This window comes from Giraffa tippelskirchi, chromosome 6 (assembly GCF_054371585.1).
Source record: "Giraffa tippelskirchi isolate mGirTip1 chromosome 6, T2T-mGirTip1v1.2.pri, whole genome shotgun sequence".
Taxonomy (NCBI): Eukaryota; Metazoa; Chordata; class Mammalia; order Artiodactyla; family Giraffidae; genus Giraffa; species Giraffa tippelskirchi.
In genome coordinates this window covers 121,531,992-121,552,753 of record NC_137280.1, presented here as the reverse complement: position 1 = coordinate 121,552,753, position 20,762 = coordinate 121,531,992, and the positions used below count along the sequence as shown (strand labels likewise).

General features: G+C 40.5%; 2 protein-coding genes across 8 annotated transcripts in view; one reads left to right on the top strand and one right to left on the bottom strand.

Moving 5' to 3' along the window:
* SPOCK1 (SPARC (osteonectin), cwcv and kazal like domains proteoglycan 1) overlaps positions 1–4,763 on the top strand; it is a 653,451-nt gene extending 648,688 nt beyond the window's left edge. For all 7 annotated transcript variants that reach the window (XM_081500638.1, XM_081500637.1, XM_081500636.1 and 4 more), the window contains 2 exons: positions 3,613–3,750; positions 4,188–4,763. In XM_081500638.1, coding sequence (XP_081356764.1) covers positions 3,613–3,750; positions 4,188–4,378 — 329 coding nt within the window. In that variant the 3' untranslated portion in view covers positions 4,379–4,763. The remainder of the gene's footprint in view (positions 1–3,612; positions 3,751–4,187) is intronic.
* The window catches only part of LOC145510158 (uncharacterized), a 735,177-nt gene that overhangs the window by 36,982 nt on the left and 677,433 nt on the right, over positions 1–20,762 (bottom strand). The gene's annotated exons all lie outside the window — the stretch shown is intronic.

Here is a 20,762-nt window from a genome sequence, read left to right as displayed (position 1 = left end):
AAATAAATTTCTCAATAAAATACTAGTGAACCAAATTAAGCATCACATTAAAAGGATTATTCACCATGATCAAGTAGGATTTATCCCTGGGATGTAATGATGGTTCTACACACACAAATCAACCAAGTGATGCATCACATTAATAGAATGAAAGAAAAATATTATATGATCATCTCAATAGATGCAGTAAATCCATTCGACAAAACTGAACATCTGTTCATGATAAAAACCTCAATCAATTATGTATTAAAGCAATGTACCCCAATTTAATAAAGGCCACATGTGACAACCACAGCTAGCGTCCTATTCAATGGTGAAAGGTTTAAAGCTTTTCCTCTAAGATCAAGAAAAAGACAAAAGTATCACCACTCCTATTCAATGTAATACTGGAAGTCCTAGACAGAGCAATCAGGCAAGAAATAAGTCATCCAAGGTGGAAAGGAATATGTAAAATTTTCTTTGTTTGCAGATGATACAATTTGCAATAGTCAACAGGGACATGAAAAGGTGCTCAGCATCACTAATCATCAAGGAAATGCAAACCAAAACCACAATAAGATATCAAATTCTGCCGATGAGAATGGCTGTCATGAAAAAGGAATAACAGGAATAACACATGCTGGCAAGGATATGGGAAAAGGAGAACTGTTGTGCACTGTTGCTGGAATTATAAATTGGTGCAGCCACAACGGAATAAAACAGTATGGAGGCTCCCCCCCAGATTAAAAAAAAAAAACTATATGATCCAGCAGAGAGGCAATGGCACCCCACTCCAATACTCTTGCCTGGAACATCCCATGGACGGAGGAGCCTGGCGGGCTGCAGCCCATGGGGTGGCTACGAGTCGGACACGACTGAGCGACTTCACTTTCACTTTTCACTTTCATGCATTGGAGAAGGAAATGGCAACCCACTCCAGTGTTCTTGCCTGGAGAATCCCAGGGACGGGGGAGCCTGGTGGGCTGCTGTCTATGGGGTCGCATAGAGTCGGACACGACTGAAGCGACTTAGCAGCAGCAGTAGCAACATATGATCCAGAAATTCACTTCTGGGGATATATCGAAAGGAAATGAATATACTAAAGAAATATCTGCACACTCATGTTCACATTAGCCTATGAATGGATAAAGAAGTGTATGCCTGGGTGTGTGTGTGTGAGTATATGTGTGTAAATATACACACACACACATATATAACAATATATCATTCACCCATAAAAAAGGAAACCCTGCCAGTTGCGACAACATGGATGGATGTTGAGGGCATTATCCTAAGTGAAGTAAGTCAGAGAAAGAAAATACCGTATGGTCACTTGTATGTCTAATATTAAAACAAACTCATGAAAAAATATTAATAGATGAGACTGGTGGTAAACACAGGGTACCGACAGTGGGAGAATTGAATGAAGGTGGTCAAAAGATACAAACTTCCAGTTAAGAGATAAATAAATATTGAAGATATAACGTACAACACAATATCGATAGTTAACACTGCAGTATAGTAGATATGAAAGTGTTAAGAGAGTAAATCCTGAGAGTTCTCACAAGGAAAAAAACTTTTTTTCTATATGAGATGTTGGACGTAACCAAAATTTATTGTGGCTATCATTTCACAGTATATAAGTCAAAGCATTGTGCTGTACACCTTAATCTTCTACAGTGCTGCATGTCAATTATGTGTGTGTGTGCTTAGTTGCTCAGTCGTGTCCAGATCCATGCAGCCCCATGGACTGTAGCCCACCAGGCTCCTCTGTCCATGGAATTTCCCAGGCAAGAATACTGGAGTGGATTGCCATTTCCTCCTCCAGGAGATCTTCCTGACTCAGGGGTCGAACCCATGTCTCTTGTGTCTTCTGTATTGGCAGGCGGATTCTTTACCATTAGTGCCACCTGGGAAGATCATGCCAATTATATGTTGATTATATTTCAATAAAACTTGGAAAACTTCTGAAATAAAAGTAAGAGTAGAACCACAGGGAAAAGTAGAACTCATGATCGAAGAAGGAATCCTTTCTAACCTTGAGTAAGTCCTAGGCCCCTGAAAACTTGACTAGGTTATAATGAAACATGCCATTCTTTCTCGCTGGCTCGACAGCAAATACTCTCCGATGTGTGAGCCCTCTGTCTTCAGTTCAGTTGTCACTCAGTTGTGTCCAACTCTTTGAGATCCCATGGACTGCAGTACGCCAGGCTTCCCTGTCCATCACCAACTCCTGGAGGTTGCTCAAACTCATGTCCATCAAGTCGGTGATGCCATCCAACCATCTCATCCTCTGTTGTCCCCTTCTCCTCCTGCCTTTAATCTTTCTCAGCATCAGGGTCTTTTCCAAGGAGTCAGTTCCTCACATCAAGTGGCCAAAGTACTGGAGTTTCAGCTTCAGCATCAGTCCTTCTAGTGAATATTCAGGACTGATTTCCTTTAGGACGGACTGGTTGGATCTCCTTGTTGTCCAAGGGACTCTCAAGAGTCTTCTCTAACACCACAGTTCAAAAGCATCAATTCTTTGGTGTTCAGCTTTCTTTATAGTCCAACTCACATCCATACGTGACTACTGGAAAAACCATAGCTTTGACTAGATGGACCTTTGTCGGCAAAGTAATGTCTCTGCTTTTTAATATGCCGTCTAGGTTGCTTGTAGCTTTTCTTCCAAGGAGCAAGCATCTTTTAATTTCATGGCTGCAGTCACCATCTGCAGTGGTTTTGGAGCCCAAGAAAATAAAATCTCTCACTATTTCCATTGTTTCCCCATCTATTTGCCATGAAGTGATGGAACCTGATGCCATGATCTTTGTTTTTTGAATGTTGAGTTTTAAGCCAGCTTTTTCATTGTCCTCTTTCACTTTCATCAAGAGGCTCTTTAGTTCCTCTCCTCTTTCTTCCAGAAGGGTGGCGTCATCTGCGTTTCTGAGGTTATTGATATTTCTCCCAGCAATCTTGATTCCGACTTGTGCTTCATCCAGCCTGGCATTTCTCATGATGTACTCTGCATATAAGTTAAATAAGCAGGGTGACAATATACAGCCTTGACGTACTCCTTTCCCGATTTGGAACCAGTCTGTTGTTCCATGTCCAGTTCTAACTGTTACTTCTTGACCTGCATACAGATTTCTCAAGAGGCAGGTATAGTGGTCTGGTATTCCCATCTCTTGAATTTTCCACAGTTCATTGTGATCTACATAGTCAAAGGTGTTGGCATAATCAATAAAGCAGAAGTAGATGTTTTTCTACAGAAGTTGTCTGTCTTAGAAGGCATTAACTCTATCTGTGCACTTCTCTGATTCAAGCTCCGTTTGTAAAGAATCTGCCTGTAATGCAGGAGACCTGGGTTTGATTCCTGGGTCAGGAAGATCCACTGGAGAAGGGATAGGCTACCCACTCCAGTATTCTTGGGCTTCCCTTGTGGCTCAGCTGGTAAAGAATCTGCCTGCAATGCGGGAGACCTGGGTTCGATCCCTGGGTTGGGAAGATCCCTTGGAGAAGGGAAAGGCTATCCACTCCAGTATTCTGGCCTAGAGAATTCCATGGACTGTATAGTCCATGGGGTCACAAAGAGTCAGACACAACTGAGCACTTTTGACTTTCTGATTCAAGCTGTACCTTTTGTTCCCCCAGGAGCATTCATCCCTCGGTGTAATGAGGAGGGCTATTACAAAGCCACACAGTGCCATGGCAGCACGGGGCAGTGCTGGTGTGTGGATAAATATGGCAACGAGCTAGCCGGCTCCAGGAAACAGGGTGCTGTGAACTGTGGTGAGTAAGGCCTTCTGCACCTGCCCCTCAGTGACCTCTAGAGACTTGTAGGTACTCACTGTATGAGGATCTGGGCAGAAGAATCTCAGGAGGTCACTGTGGTCTACGGTGAGCAAGTTGACAATGGAGACACAGTTAAACCTGGAATCACATGAGATGATGCATAGCTAGTTTTTTGAGTGGCAGGAGCTCACCATGACCACTGAACTGGACAGCAGTTTTTGACAGTCAGGGACTGGCTGCAGGCCAAGAGTAACTCTCAAGATAAACCTCCCTAGAGTTCTGGAGCTTTTAACAGACTAAAGCTTGTGGTCCCTACCAGGTAGATGGGGATACTCCCATGTTCAGAAGGTAAACTGCATGGTTTTGCCCTACAGCTAAGGAGGTCGTGAGGCATAAGCAGAAACTTACCTCCCATTTCTTCTTCCTCCTTTCAGAGGAGGAGCAGGAGACCTCGGGGGATTTTGGCAGCGGCAGCTCTGTGGTTCTGCTGGATGACCTGGAGGATGAGCAGGAGCTGGTACCCAAGGACAGACTGGGGAAGCCACGGGTGCATGCCCGGGCGGTGACGGAGGATGACGAGGATGAGGACGACGACAAAGAGGATGAGGTCGGGTACATATGGTAGTCCCCACATGGAGGAGGACACGAGGTCTGCACAGAATTGCAAGTCACTTCCCATTCCTGCATTTGTCTCTAAGACTCCACAGCACACAGCCTCTTCTCCATCGTTGCCCTCCCCACCCAAGCTAGGGTTTTGGAAGACAACTCCTTGTTCCCGGATCATGCTGATTTTGCATACGGTGTGTGGGAAGAAGGGTGTTGTGCTTTGTTTTTTAGACAGGGGAATGGCTGGCCGAATGAGAGCCTCCTTCCCTTCTGTGAGTTTTTTTACAACAAGCATGTGATGTATGTGGGATTCTGACAGTGCAGGGAGGCCTCACCCTCTAAACGTCAAAGACCCTTTCCAGTCACCCACCCGGGTGGTTATTACAGCATGGTTCCCGGCCTTACCGTGTCTAAGTGCTTTTCTTGTGTCCTGTAGATGTTGTGGAAAACACTTTTCTCCCCTGCCCAACCCACTCCCGCCACCCCTGGTGTCTATTATTACAAATCAGTTTTTCACTTCACTCGATCTGGCTTCCTACAAATAACAGCCTTATTTCAGTCAAGAGTCCCTTTGGGGAATTGATTTTCTTTACTAAAAAAGGTATCTGCATACTTCTGTCTGTACGTGCATAAATAGGTAAGTATATACAGAAGACACTGCACACACCACTCAGAAAAAAAAGGGGGGGCGTTGGGTATCTATTAAAATACTTATTTGAAAAACAATTACACATTTGTCAGCTTGTCCAGACCTGGATCGTCATTTCTGGAATAGCAAATCTGTATCGAAGTCCTTTTTTTGCACTACCAGTTGGCACTTGTAGCCTGCAGGCTGAGGCGGCTGCTTCCATCTGCGGCGGCGGAGTTACTGGAAGCCTCTTTGATTTGGATAAGCCTCTGTCTGCCTAAATCGCTTTCCTCGCAGAAGCCATGAGACTCCCACGTGGGCAGCTTCACAAGCCATTGCTCTCATTTCAGCTCCAACCCTGCTTCAGGCTGTGGCAGTCCTGTCTGTGGCAGGCCTCTCTCTCCCCTACCTACTCAAGGGCTTTTTGTAAGGCATGTACACATATCCCCTGCTCTCTAAGAAGACAGTCTCCTTGCTGTTCCTTAACAGAAGAAAATTTTGCATCCTTAACTCAATCTTTCAGTTTTGCCCCTATCTATCCACACATCATGATGAGGCTACAAAAGCTCTACAGATTTTCTTTGATCACTTAACATTTGTAAAGAATCTCAGATGGAGGCCCAGAAAGAACTTTATAACAGCACATGGGAAGCCAGCATGGGATTTTTTAAGAGCTAATCCTGCCCTCATCCCCTCCCCCATACACGTGTCAAGGGACTGATGAAGAAAGCCCTTCACCGTTGCATTTCTTTGCCCTAAGTCAACTCCTGATTAGAATCCATGTCCAAATTTGGTAGGGTCATCATCTCTACAATCTTTAGGATTTCTCCCAATACAAGTACCAAAGAGTAGTCTTCCAAGTGGCCCCGTTTAGTTCAGTATGGGGCCTTAAGCCCCTGCCCCACCTGGTTTTCACCTTCCTCACCAGCCACCCAGCAAGGCTCTGTGGCCCATATTTGTTTTCTGCCCTTCCTGAGCTCCAGTCAGTCCACAAGGAGACCACACAAACTCAGGCAAAAAATACGTTCAGCCAAACTATGATTATAGTGGCAGCTGACCAACCCCTACTCCAAACTGACCATTTGTTTCTACTTTACCAGCCCACCTCAAACTAGTATTTTCAAATCCCTGAGTTGGCCAGGTCCACTTGCCTTATCCCTGGAGTTGGCTCAGATGGGACGTGAACTTACCTGATACACTGAACTTGTTCGGCCTGAAAGACATGAGTACAGCCAGGACCCTAGGTGTCAGGTGACCATAGACAAGCTCTGTATTGGGATCTCAACTCCATCACTTCTGTTTCAATTTTTTTTCTCACTTGAACAAAACTCTGAGATGATAATTTATAAAAACAGGTGCTTAATTGCAGCTAAATTATAATCACGTATATAAAAGAATCGAGACATATTAAAAAATCTCAGTCTAGGCCATCAGAGAAAACCATTGTTATCATCTCCTCTGAGCTTAGAAAAATGCACAAGAGAACAAATTAAAATCAACAAATTGGTTTCACTTAGAGAAAACTTCTAGGAACAGAGTGAACCACTGATGTTTAACTTGCCTAATTATCTTATGACAAGTGTCAAATTAAGATGACACTTAAAGATCCTTAGCATTAACTTAATGATGGAGAAGAGTGCTCACTAGGCAATTCCCAGGAAGGTAATGAGATGCTCATTTTCAGAGATATTCCAAGAAGATATTTTGATTCATTAAAATATTAAATAAAAAGCCCTCCTAAGACTGGAACCCAAAATCAATGGAACAACATTAATGCCACTTTCCATGCCTCACTTTGGTAAGACAGCATTAGTTTTTTTCAAAGGTACTTTGCATAAGTACTAAAGATGTGAGTTTTTAGTTACTTTGTCCTTAGAAGAATTTTTGCTTTTCTTTTTTTTTTGGCAGGAGTCCTTTAGATAATGACAAAGTATCCATCAAAATCTTGATTAAAAAATATAGTACTGTGATAATCATTCCCTTATCAGAGACAGATATGGAGTTGAAACTTCAATGACTCATTTTTGGAACCTCCTTAGTGAATAGTTTTATTCTTATTCTATAAATGGTTCTTTTATTTGATACCATTTCCTTAGCATCTAAGTTAAGCCCCAGAATTTTCTTCCACAATGGTTAGTTGTCTACCATATTAGTGTCTTTTTGTTTCTGCCAACATTCTAGGCATGGGAGGGAATACCTTCCTACTGAACCAGTTCTTCCTCCTTTATGCCCATCTTTCCACACCCAGCAGTGAATGACAACATGTCTGTCCAGGTCTGCCCCTCTCCTCTTCCCAGGATGCCATCTACAGTTTTGTTTTTAACCTTGACCACACTGTACAGTAACATCCAAGAGCCCTTTCTACAGTGGGTGGTTTTGGTCTTTTTATACCTTTTTCTCAAAGTCACTGATGTCTGTCTCTGTCCCATGTGTAGCAATGTAATGAGAGCCCACCAACTCCTGAGTGTCAAGTTTGTTGTCCCTATTGTAGATAAAATAGTGAAGTAGAAAAACCTAGTAAATTCTGAATGCTTTCCCATGTAGACTTTTCTGGAATGTGAACACGACTCTTTTGGTTAATAGTAAATGCTTAACTGTAGTCCTGAGTAGGTGCATTTGTTTGTCTCAATAAATTTTAATTTGTCTGCAAAGTCTGAGCATTTGTATTTTGTTAGCTTGCACATGCGGTCACCAGGCCATGTTCGTACATCATCTCTGCAGAAGAGTTGGGCAAGTCAAGGGGGTAACTAAATGCAAGGCTCTCTGTTAAGGCTTCTGTACATGGGAGGGAGGCCAACCATCCGGTGGAGCAGCCTGTCCTGACCCCTCTCAGAACACCCTGGCACACCCAAGCCCTGTGCCCGCTCAGCCTAGAATCTTAGCATCCAGTCCCCCTTTCTGCTATTTCTTCTTTCTCAAGCTGCAACTTTGTTACTTCGTCCTCATCCATCAGATTTCATTGTTGTCATCCTGTTTACAACCTTACACTTTTTCAGTTCTTATTCCTTCCCTCCCTAGTCAGTTCTTCTCCAGGTCTCTTGAGGGAAAAGAAACGAAACCCAAAAAACTTCACAGGGACTCCGAGTTTTCCTCATTTCATGGATTTACACACCGTATGCTTGTCAAACATCAGAAAACACCCAGTCGGAATAGAAATTACTTCCTTTCCACCTTATCCACATGAAGGCCAGTGTATCTATGACGTAATTATACCCTGAGTGAGTAATTTCAGCACCAACTGAGGTAGAAACTATCTTATGAATAATTCTAATCCTTTACCCAATGGACTGTATCTTACAGACAATTTAGAGATTGACAGTTCACGGAAAGGTGCTTCATAAATCCACAAAATAATGTCAGGAGAACAGTGGCCAATATGAAGCCTCTGAGGGTAGGTACAGGGTACATTAAAGAGTAGCTGGCATTGGTGGACACTCCTGAAATTCCTCTTAACAGTAGATTTATAGTCAAGCCCCACATGTCTCCTGAAGTTGTGCCTTCGTGGAATCTACTCGGTCTGTTAAAAAGGCCAGGACCAAAGGAATACTAATTATACAGTGAGTGGTAATTATACACCTCGCAAAATTCTGGGTTGGTTGTGAGATTTACTTTGATAAACTGATTCAAGGAAAGGGGAAGATTTCAAAATTTATTCATTCAACTAGACTTATATGGATTAATTAGGAGATTTATAGATCTATAGATTAATATGTGTTTGATGGATGAACGCCATTGGGGGCAGGCACCACATTCGGTGCCAGGAATATAGAAGAGAATAAGACCTCGAGGGTCCTTCTCCGTAAAGTTGCCTCCTTGAAAAAGACAAATAACTGCTACAGTATGGGTTTATGGATATCACAGTTGACACCAAGGTCTACTCCAGCCTTGTCAAGATGTGCCTTTCTTGGTTTCCCATATCCATCGGTCCCTGAACTTCATCCCACCTCTCTGGCTATTCCTCTTAGATCTCCTGTATATCCTTTTGCTCAGCCAATTCTGCTCATACAGGTGTTCCTCTCATCTGTGTCCTCAGCCCATTTCTCTTCAACTCTACATGCTTTCTCTAGGCAGTCTTATCTATATTAGTGTTTTCAACCAACTCCTCCACTTGGAAAAGCCCAATCTATGTTCCAAGTGCAGCTTTTGACTCTGCTCCATTTTGAAAAAACAAAATCGCCTGGCATTTAGATCATTCTACTCAAATTTCCCATTAACACCTCAATTTCAAACCTTAAAACATCAAAATGATACAGTGAAAGATAGAGTGAAATATAGAGTGAATATGCATTGACAATAGGAGTCAGCAAGGTTTTTAAAAAAACAAAACAAAATAATTCCTAGCAAACATGAGCCATAAAGGAATAGATTGATAAATTTTCCTCCATCAAAATTAATAGCATATCATGAATGAATTTAAAAGATAAACAGGAGACTAAAGAAGATATTGAGGACATAAAACAGATGAAGGATTAGGATATAAAATACTGTAACTTCTACAAATCCATTAGAAAAATATAATTCAACAGACTAATGGGGAGAGATAAAAGCAAGTGAGCCACAGAAGACACACAGATGGCAAAGAAACCATGCCTAATCTCCCTCATGATCAGAGAAATACAAATCAAAGCAATGATCTCTCAGTTTCACTCAGAGAAAAATCATGATCATGTCACATGTTGTTGAGAATGTAGTATAAGGAACACTCTCCAACACTGTACAGTCAGATCAGCCACTGGAGAGCAGTTTGGAAATAACCATATAAGTAAGAGTAAAAGTAAGAGTAAATACTCTAAGACTGAATAATTCCACTTCTCAAAAATTAGTCCTAGAGGAAAAAAATCACACTAACTTACAAAGATATACATAGATGTATGTATATCCATTATTACATCATCTGTTAGGACAGGAAATTCGATACAAAACTAAATATCAGTGGGCACATTGGGCAACTCTATACTCTGGAATATTATACAGCAGTCAAAAATAATGAAGTAATTCATACACACTGACTTAGTAGGACTTATAAAACATCTGTTGTACGAAGAAAAAATCAAGTGATAATAGAGTATGAAATACATAAGTTAGATATCTATAAGGTGACACTATCCACTTTTACCGAGTAAATATAAAAATACACAGAGTCTGAAAGGACACACCAAGCTGGTAGCAGTGGTGACTTCTGAGGAAAGGACTGGGATTTGCTCTGATCAGCCTCATCTATGTTTCATTTTTGTTTTTTATCATGAAAACAATATACCATGTCTTGTATGATTTTAAAATAATTCACTAGCTTCTTCCTCCTCAAGATTTTTCCTCTTATAGTCCTTGACTTCAAGAATGGCACCACCACTATACCCCTCAGCTCCCAACCTGTACTAAGTCACCAAATTCTGTCAATTCTTCTTTCTAAATATCTCTTCGTCTCTTATCTCACCACCATCATGGTTCTTACCACCATCGTCTTTCTCAGCTGTCTTAGAAAATTTTAAACCAGTGACCATGCTTTATTCTTTACCAGCTCCAATACATTCTATATGCTGCTGCTGCCAGAGTAATTTATTCTCAAAGGCAAATCTGATCGTGTCACCGCTCTACTTAATTTTCAAGGTTTCTCATCACTGTCAGGACCAAATCTAAATTACTTGCTTGGCGAATACACTCCTCTGTAATTGATCCCTTTGTACCTCTTGGTCTCCTTGCATTCCTCACTTTTTGAATTCTAATTTTTTCCCCAGGCACCTCCACCCTCTCAAGCTTCTGCTTGTGTTCCTGATAATCTCTTTACCAGAACAGTCTAGGAGTCTCAGATCAATTACTACTCCTCCAGCAACCCTTCCTGACTACTCTGAGAATTACCAAGCACTCCTCCCCTTTTCTCCAGAACTCTCAGTGTATCTCCAAACCAGTGCTTGGTAACTGCCATGTCTAATTCTCCCTTCAAATGCCAGAGATACAGCAAAATTGTGGACTACAAAGCTCTAAGCCATCATTCCTCCACAGAGACACCAAAACCAACCCAAAGCTGGCTAAGATAACCTTATATAGAACTCTGTTAAGTGATTAAAGTCTACAACAACCAAGTGAATACCTAATCAATAAAAACCCACATTCAAAATGGTAGTAAATTCCATGATGTTTTACTTGCCCTGAACACACTGCTTCCCCAGTGCAAATGGTCTTAATCTGGAGTAGGTGGCAGCAAAGTTCCTAATTCTATCCCATGAACCAGAGGGAACAAAAAAGACCTTTTTTGCAATATCCTAACCAGTTAATATCTGGGGGCTTTCTAAAGGACAGGGCTCTGTTATGTCTAACTCAAAGCTCAGGCAGGGAGAGGCAACTAGCACTGCTCATGAAAGCTGCAGGGTACTACAGACCTGCAGATACCTGGGACAGAAGAGTATGGGTAAAGGAGTACAATAGGCCATCTAAGGCTCTGAAGAGAAGCAGAAGTAGACCCTTTGGGAAATTAAGACTTTTAAAGTAACTGAGTGAGAGACGTGAGTTTGATCCGTGGATGGGGAAGATCCCCTGGAAAAGGGCATGGCAACCAACTCCAGTATTCTTGCCGGGAGAATCCCATCAACAGAGGAGCCTGGCAGGCTACAGTCCATGGGGTCGCACAGAGTCGGACAAGACTAAAGCAACTTAGCACACCGTGTACATAGGAGAGTCAAAAAAGGCTGCCCACAGGCCCAGGCAAAATGCATGCTCAGCGAAGACACAGAGAAAAGCTTACATTTTCACTCTGGACTGATCTCAAGCTTCAGATTGGACCAGTTAATTACTGAAAGACTTCTCTGATACAGGACTGGTATGCAAAGTCTGAGAGAGGTGGATGTTTTTTCAAATGCCCTATTTTACATAAGGTATACAAACTACCAGGAAAACATGCCCCATTCAAAGGAACAAAATAGAGTAGCAGAAATTATCCCTGAAGAAGCACAGGTAATGGACTTTAAAACAACTGTTATAAATATATTCAAAATACTAAAAATGTGAACAAAAAACTAATGAAACCCAGGAAAACGATACGAGAACAAAATAAGAATATGAACAAAGACAGAAATTCTATTAAAAATATTTTTTAAAATATTAAAATTCTATTAAAAAATAGAATTTCTGGAGCTGAAAAATAGCACTGAACAGAACATTTCAATGCAAGGGTTTGACAGCAGATTTGAGCAGGCATAAGAAAAAAACATTAGTGAAAAATATCAAATCAGGACATTTGATGTCATCAAGTCTGAGGAGTAGGAAAAAAACAAAGTGAACAGAGCCTAAGCGATTTATGAAATCCCATAAAGTAGACCAGTATATGCATTATATAAATCCCAAAAGGACGAGAGAAAAAGGACTGGAGAGGTTATTGGAAGAAATAATAGATGAAAATGTCCTAAATTTGAGGAAAGACATGAATTTACACATCCAAGCAGCTCAATGGACTGGAAGTAGGGTAAATCCACACAGCAAGAGACACACCAAGACACATCATAAACTACGGAAAGAGAATCTTAAAAGCAATAAGAGAATAATGACTCATCATATACATATTAACCTCTGTAAGATTATCATCCAATTTCCCAGCAAGAAATCTTGGAGGACAGAAGATGTGGAATGAAATTATTTTAACTGATGAAAGGAAAAAACAAAACAAAACATAGCAACAAAGAACTCTACAATAAGTAAAAATATCTTTCAAAAAAAATTAAGACACTCTCAGATAAACCAAAGCTGAAGGAATTTATTACCACTAAACCTATCCTATAAGAAATATTAAATGGAATCCTTCAGGTTGAAATGAAAGGAAGCTAGATGGTAATGCAAAACCAAAATTCTCTGGTAAAAGGTAAATTCATGGTCAAATAGTTTTTAAAAGTATTGTTGTAATTTTGGTTTTTAGCAATTTAAAAGACAAATATATAAAAATCATTATAAATCTATGCAAATGGGTACACAATATAAAAGGATGTAATTTGCGATATGAATGAGAAAAGGGGGAGGGAAGAAGCTGTAAAAGGGTAGAGTTTTGTATGCAAGTGAATTTCAGTTGTTATCAATTTAAAATAATTTTATAATTTTAGGATGTTATATGTAAGCCACATAGTAACCACAAATAAAATATTCATAGAATATTCAAAAAATGAAATAAAAAAACAATGAACTAAACCCAAAGAATGCGACAGTGGAAGAAATAAGGGACCAAAAAAAAGCTATAAAACATGCAGAAAAGAAACAGCAAAATGTCAAAAGTAAGTCTTTCTCTATCAATAATTTAAGTGTAACTGGATTAAATTCCTTAGTCAAAAGGCATAGATAGCAGAATGGATTTAAAAAAAAAAATGATCCATCTGTGTGTTGTCTGTAAGAAACTCACTTTAGATAAAGGGCAAAAATAGTTTGAAATTGAAAGGATGGGAAATGGTATTTCATGAAAACAGTATTTAAAAGAGAGAAGGAATGGCTATACAGATATCAGACAAAACTGACTTTAAGTCAAAAACTCTTACAAGAGATAAAGAATAGTATTATATATGATAAAAGGGTCAATTCACCAAAAAGATATAACAATTAAAGACACATATGCAACAAAAGGAGAATGAAATGGCAACCCACTCCAGTATTCTTGCCTGGAGAATTCCATGGACAGAAGACCCTGGTGGGCTACAGTCAATGGGGTTACAAAGAGTTGGACACGACTGAAGTGACTTAGCAGCAGCATGCAACAAAAACTACATTTACGAAATATAAATATTGTCCATATATCAAAATATTGTTATCACTACTAGCCAGGATCTATAGATTCAACACAATTCCTATCAGCATCCCAATGATGTTTATTGAAGGAACAGAAAAATCGATCCACAAATTTATATGAAATCTCAAGAGATCCTAGATAGCCAAAACAATCTTTAAAAAGAACAAAGTCACAAGATTTCTATTTTCTTGATTTCAAACCTTATTACAAAGCTATGGTAATCAAAATTATGAGGTCCTGGCATAAAGACAGACATTGAGACTAATGGAAATGGAGTAGAGCGCCCAGAAATAAACCCTTGCAAATATGGGGAAATGATTTTCAATGAGAGTGCCAATATCACTGAATGAGTAAAGGACAGTATTTTCAACAAATGATGCTGGGAAAACTGGGTATCCACATACAAAACAATGAAGCTAAACCCTTTATTTATACCATATACAAAGATTGACTCAAAGTAGAGCAAAGGCCTAAATGTAAGAGCTAAAACTATAAAACTCGTAGAATGAAACACAGGAAGATAGCTTCATGACACTGATTTTGGCAATGATTTCTTAGATACAACACCAAAAAGCACAGGCCACGAGAGAAAAAGATAAATTGGACTTCATCAAAACTTAAAGATTTATGCATCAAAGAACACTATCAAGATAATTAATCAGAGAAAATACATGCAGTCATATATCTGATGAGAGAATAATACCCAGAATTTACAAAGAATGCCTACAAGTCAACAACGAAAGAACCCAGTTTAAAAATGAGCAAAGGAATCAATTAGACATTTTCCAAAGAATATATACACATGACCATTAAGCCCATGAAAAGTGGATCAAACACTGGTAATAATTAGGGCAATGTAATTCAAAACCACAATGAGATACCATTTTATACTGTTTAGGATGGCTATTATCAAAAAGTAATAATAACAAGTGTTGGGAAAGATGTAGAGAGATGGAAAGTCTCCTTCACTGCTGGTGGGAATGTAGTGGTTGCAGCCAACCAATTTGGAAGATATTATGGCAACTTCTTAGAAAGTTAAACACACAATTACCATGTGATCCAGCTATTTCACTCTTAGGTATATACCCCAAAGGAGCTCAACAAGAATTTGAACAGCTACTTGTACAACAATGTTCATGGCAGCATTATTCACAATAGCCGAGAGATAACAATTTCAATGTCTGTCAGTGGATGAATGAATGGGTAAAGAAAATGTGCAAATTCTGATACATTCTACGGCTTAGATGGACCTTGAAAGTATTATACTAAATGAAATAAATCAAACACAAAGGGACAAATATCGTGTGATTCCATTTATATGAGGTATCTGGAATAGTCCAATTCATAGAGACAGAGGAGACTAACTGGTCACCAGGGGCTGGGGACAGGGAATGGAAAGTTAGTGTTCAACAGGTCCAGAGTTTCAACGTGGATGATGAAAAATTTCTGAGACAGACAGTAGTGACAACTGCACAACAAAGTGAATGTACTTAGTCCCAATGAACTGTATACCTTAAAATGTTAATATCATAACTTATGGATATTTTACCACTAAAAAGAAAAGGGGGGGAGCAAGAGATGTCCTTCTATTATGCTCTTTCTCAATCCTCGGTGCCCAAAACATCATTACCGCTTACTGTCTATTGGATGAGTATTGCATACAAAGAGTAATGGGAACAAAAAAGAGAATGACCAGTTCATTCTTCCTGGAAAGATTTTTTTAAATAGGCCTCATAGGAAGGATGACATTTGATCAATATCTTCACACAGGTTGAATTTTTCCATCAATTCATTTAGGTTGGATTTTTTAAAACAGCTTTATTGAGGTATAACTTAAGTAGTATAAAATCTACCCATTTTAACTGTGACATTTATTCAATGTATAGAGTTGTCAACCACATCACAACTAATTTTTGGACATTAAAAATAAACTTCATGCCCAGCTAGAGTTCTACCTCTTTACCATGCTTAACCCTAGGCAATCACCAAACTACTTTCTGCCTCTACAGACTTGCGTCTTCTGAACTTTTCATATAGGGGCAATCCTATAACATGTGGGCTTTGTGTAGGGCTATTGATGACAAATGCATCATGCCAATGAATGCTATCGCTCATAAACTGGAAGGTTACAAATTCAGAGGATCAACCTGGTGTCAAATAATGATTTGCAAGTCTTTTTTTTTTCTTTTCTTTTTTTTAAATTTATTTATTTTTTTAACTTTACAATATTTTATTTGTTTTGCCATACATTGACATGAATCCACCATGGGTGTACATGTTTTCCCCTTCCAGAACCCCCCTCCCACATCCTTCCCCATCCCATCCCTCCGGGTCATCCCAGTGCACCAGCCCCAAGCGCCCTGTATCATGTATCAAACCTGGACTGGTGATTCGTTTCACGTATGATAATTTACATGCTTCAATGCCATTCTCCCATATCATCCCGCGCTCGCCCTCTCCCATAGAGTCCATAATACTGTTCTTTTTATCTGTGTCTCTTTTGATGTCTCACATACACGGTTATCTTTACCGATTAACTAAATACCATATATATGTGTGAGTATACTGTATTGGTGTTTTTCTTTCTGGCTTACTTCACTTTGTATAATAGGCTCCAGTTTCATGCAAGTGTTTTTAACAGGGGTTCTGTTAATACATGTTGTTAACAAAGCTGGTAACACATGTTCTCCAAACTCAGCCATTCTCTTTTCCTGACATTCTCTATGTTTTTACTATTTTGCCCTACTGTTGCTAGTTTTACTATTAACCCTTTTCCTTTTCTAAGGACTTCGAGATTATGTAATTACACAGAAGAATTTTTTTCCCACTAATTTTTCACAAATTTGAACTCTATTCATATAAATCTAAGTTTAATTTTTAAAAGCGGTAGTACTAATCACATTCCGGCAAAAGAAACAATGAAAGTCATTAAAATCTAAGACTTAGCTCTTATGGAAATCATGGCCAGTTCTTAAAATAGGGACCAGATGATGCTGTTCTTTTATGTCTTGTGGATCTGTGTCTCCAGGCAGCATTATTACCTTCTGGTCATCTGTGCTCATCTTTGAAAACCAATGAAAATATCGAGTCTACTCAGTGGCTCCACTCATCCCCCCACTGAGGAGAACACTGCCTGGAGCTGTCTTTGCAAACTAGGAAGAGCAGCAATGCTGTGACAGGCAGCCAGAGAATGTTGTGTCTCAAATGGATGCAGTTCAACCTCTGCACCTCTTACTTGTCATGGCAGAAATGGTACAGGAGTGAGTCAAGATAAGGCAGAAATAATATAACAACCATCAGTAGATGGCAAGGATGACTACAGGCTGCTTACTTTTACCTATATTATTTCCTAACTGTGTCACAACAGTTTTGTAGTAGGCATGATTACTCTTTCTATTTTACAGAAAGGTTAAATAACTTGTCTGAAGCCACTCAACTAGTAAATGGCAGAGAGGGGGCTTGAACTGAGGATGGGATGTCTCCAAAGGCCATGTTCTTCACTATTAAATTATAATTATACTGTGGGGCTGACTGCTCTGACTTAAAAAATAGAAAATATAGGTAAGTAAGTGAAATAATAAATCATAAAGAAGGCTGAGCACCAAAAAAATGATGCTTTTGAATTGTGGTGCTGCAGAAGATTCTTGAGAGTCCCTTGGACTGCAAGGAGATCAAACCAGTCAATCCTAAAAGAAATCAACCCTGAATATTCATTGGAAGGACTGTTGCTGAAGCTGAAGCTCCAATACTTTGTCCACCCGATGCAAAGAGCTGACTCATTGGAAAAGACCCTGATGCTGGGAAAGATTGAGGGCAGGAGGAGAAGGGGACTACAGAGGATGAGATGGTTGGATGGCATCACCGACTCGATGGACATGAATTTGCGCAAGCTCTGGAAAATAGTGAAGGACAGGAAAGCCTGGTGGGTTGCAGTCCATGGGATCTCAAGGAGTCAGACAGGACTTAGCAACTGAACAACAACAAAAAGTGAAATAAAAGATAGCCACACATACACACAAAAATGATACCCTGGACCTTGGGCAAAGGTCTGGCAATACTTTAATTTACAACATTTTTTCACCTACTACATACCTTGCACTGTCTGCTGAGGCAATCAGACCTTGTCCTCAAAGACTTCCAGATGTATGTGCTAGAGCAGAGGCCAGATAGGCCCAGCCTGGGCTTAGTGTCAACTGAAGAGGCTAAGCCGAGTGGAGGTCATCATGAATCAAGAATTTCACTGACTCCCTGTGATTCTTTAGGTAAATCCCTTCCCTTTCTGGGCATCAGCTTTCTCACATGTGAGTGAATGGTCTGGGTGCTCTCTTCTCTGAGCCCCTATGATTCTGCACTCACTGCACCCTGTGGTCTTTGCTTCCTGTGTTAACACCATTTCTGCACATCAAACTGACTGCGGACCTCCTGCTGATTTCCACAGCTTCCAGGACAACAAAGCCTCACATATTTCTTAAACACCCAGCTATATTATGTGGCACAGCTTTCTCTTATAAATGGGTGTAGATTAAGATGAATTTTGCTTGGTATCGCTTTTCACTTCCATCACACACTGCCCTCCCCTCTCTCGCTTGATCTCGGCCTCCCCATGGTTTCTCCAAATCCAAATCTGATCTCAACTTCACCGCACTGGGCGCCTTGTTCACCACAAATGGGCATATTTCACTTGCGGCTGAGTGGAGAATTCATTCCAATTCACTGTTCAGTCTCAACAGTGCAAACATATATTCAGGGCTGACATATTTTCATTATGGAAAAGCCAGGCTCTCCAACAGACGCTGCCCATAGGGATTAATGAGGGGAATGGTTATTTATTCTGCAGCTTGACGTTTTGCACAGAATAATTCCTGAGTCGTTTTATACTTTAACAAATAGTTCGCCAACAAAAGATCTTAGTACTTTGGATGAGCACCAAGCCAGGATTTAGGAACTGCCTAAAATTAACTGATAGCTATGAAGCCACACGGAGAAGGCAATGGCACCCCACTCCAGTACTCTTGCTTGGAAAATCCCATGGACGGAGGAGCCTGGTAGGCTACAGCCCATGGGGTCGCTAAGAGTCGGACACGACTGAGCGACTTCACTTTCACTTTCCCTTTCATGCACTGGAGAAGGAAATGGCAACCCACTCCAGTATTCTTGCCTGGAGAATCCCAGGGATGGCGGAGCCTGGTGGGCTGCCGTCTATGGGGTCGCACAGGGTCGGACACGACTGAAGCGACTTAGCAGCAGCATGAAGCCACATTCCAGAATCACACTGACTATAATGACACTACTTAATATGACAGCCAGCTGGTCATCCATTCCTAACACCAGACAGTCCCTCCTCACCTGAAACCAACTGCATTAGTCATTTGGAGGGGAACTCTATATAAACACCTGGAAACCCTCCTACCTCAATGTAAAATGTCTAGCCTGTGTACGGGTTCAGTCAAACACCTCTGTTAAGATGAAAATATCCTGGACCATTTTTGGTCACCATTTTCCTGTCTGAATAATATACAAATCCCACAACGTCTCTTCAAGTATATTAACAGCGTGGCCCCTGATTTCTTTTTAATCCTTTTCTTCAACCTGCTTTACTTGTATCCTGTTCAATTATATCCTATACTCGTATGTCCATTGAATTGGTGATGCCATCCAACCATTTCATCCTCTGTCACCCATTTCTCCTCCTGTGCTCAATCTTTCCCAGAATCAGGGTCTCTTCCAATAAGCTGGCTCTTCGCATCAGGTGGCCAAATTATTGGAGCTTCAGCATCAGCTTCAGCTTTTCTGTTTCTGGAATATTTTATTTTCTTGGGTACTAAGATCACTGTGGACAGTGACTGCAACCAGGAAATTAAATGACATTTGCTCCATGGAAGAAAAGCTATTACAAACCTAGACAATATATTAAAAAGCAGAGACCTCACTTTGCTGACAAAGGTCCATATAGTCAAAGCTATGGTTTTTCTGGGCTTCCCTGGTGGCTCAGCTGGTAAAGATCTGCCTGCAGTGTGGGAGAACTGGATTTTATCCCTGGGTTGGGAAGATCCCCTGGAGGAAGGCATGGCAACTCACTCCAGTATTCTTGCCTGGAAAATGGACAGAGGAAACTAGTGAGCTATAGTCCACCAGGTTGCAAGGAGTTGGACACAACTGAGTGACTAACTATATACATGGTTTTTCTAATAGTCTTGTACAGATGTGAGAGTTGGACCATAAAAAAGGCTGAGCACTGAAGAATTGATGCTTTCAAACTGTGGTGTTGGAGATGACTCTTAAGAGTCCCTTGGACAGCAAGGAGAACAAATCAGTCAATCCTAAAGGCAATCAACCCTGAATATTCATTGGAAGGATTGATGCTGAAGCTGAAGCTCCAAAACTCTGGCCACCTGTTGCAAAGAGCTGACTCACTGGAAAAGACCCTGATGCTGGGAAAGATTGAGTGCAAGAGGAGAAGGGGACTACAGAGGATGAGATGGTTGGATAGTATCACTGTCTCAATGGACATGAGTTTGAGCAAACTCCGGGAGATGGTGAAGGACAGGGAAGTCCGGAGTGCTACAGTTCATGGGGTTGCAGAGTCAGACACAACTACCCAGACTGAACAACAAAAAACAGTAGTTTTCCCTGTTTCTGGAATATTCTCACTTCTTCCCATCTTTGTGCTTTATTGAAGCATGTGCTTCCTCCTGAAAGATAGACATCTTTCAGGTGATGGTCTATCTACCTATTATGGTTCCCCTTAGCCATCAGAAGGGGCTACTTCTCTATTTCTCCACAAAAACAGCCCTGAGCCTTTTGGCTGCTGCAATTCAGGTACCATTTTCTGAACTGAATGCATTGCAAGTCCCTTACAGAAAATATCAAGGCTATTTTTAGGTAATTTACAGAGAACAAGGTACAGAACATGTTGCTCAATATACACTCATCTTGAAAGGAGAAAGAAATGATAATAAATCAGGGTCCATCATGGACTAGAACATCTGGTAAGACTCCAAGGCTCAGAGAAATCTC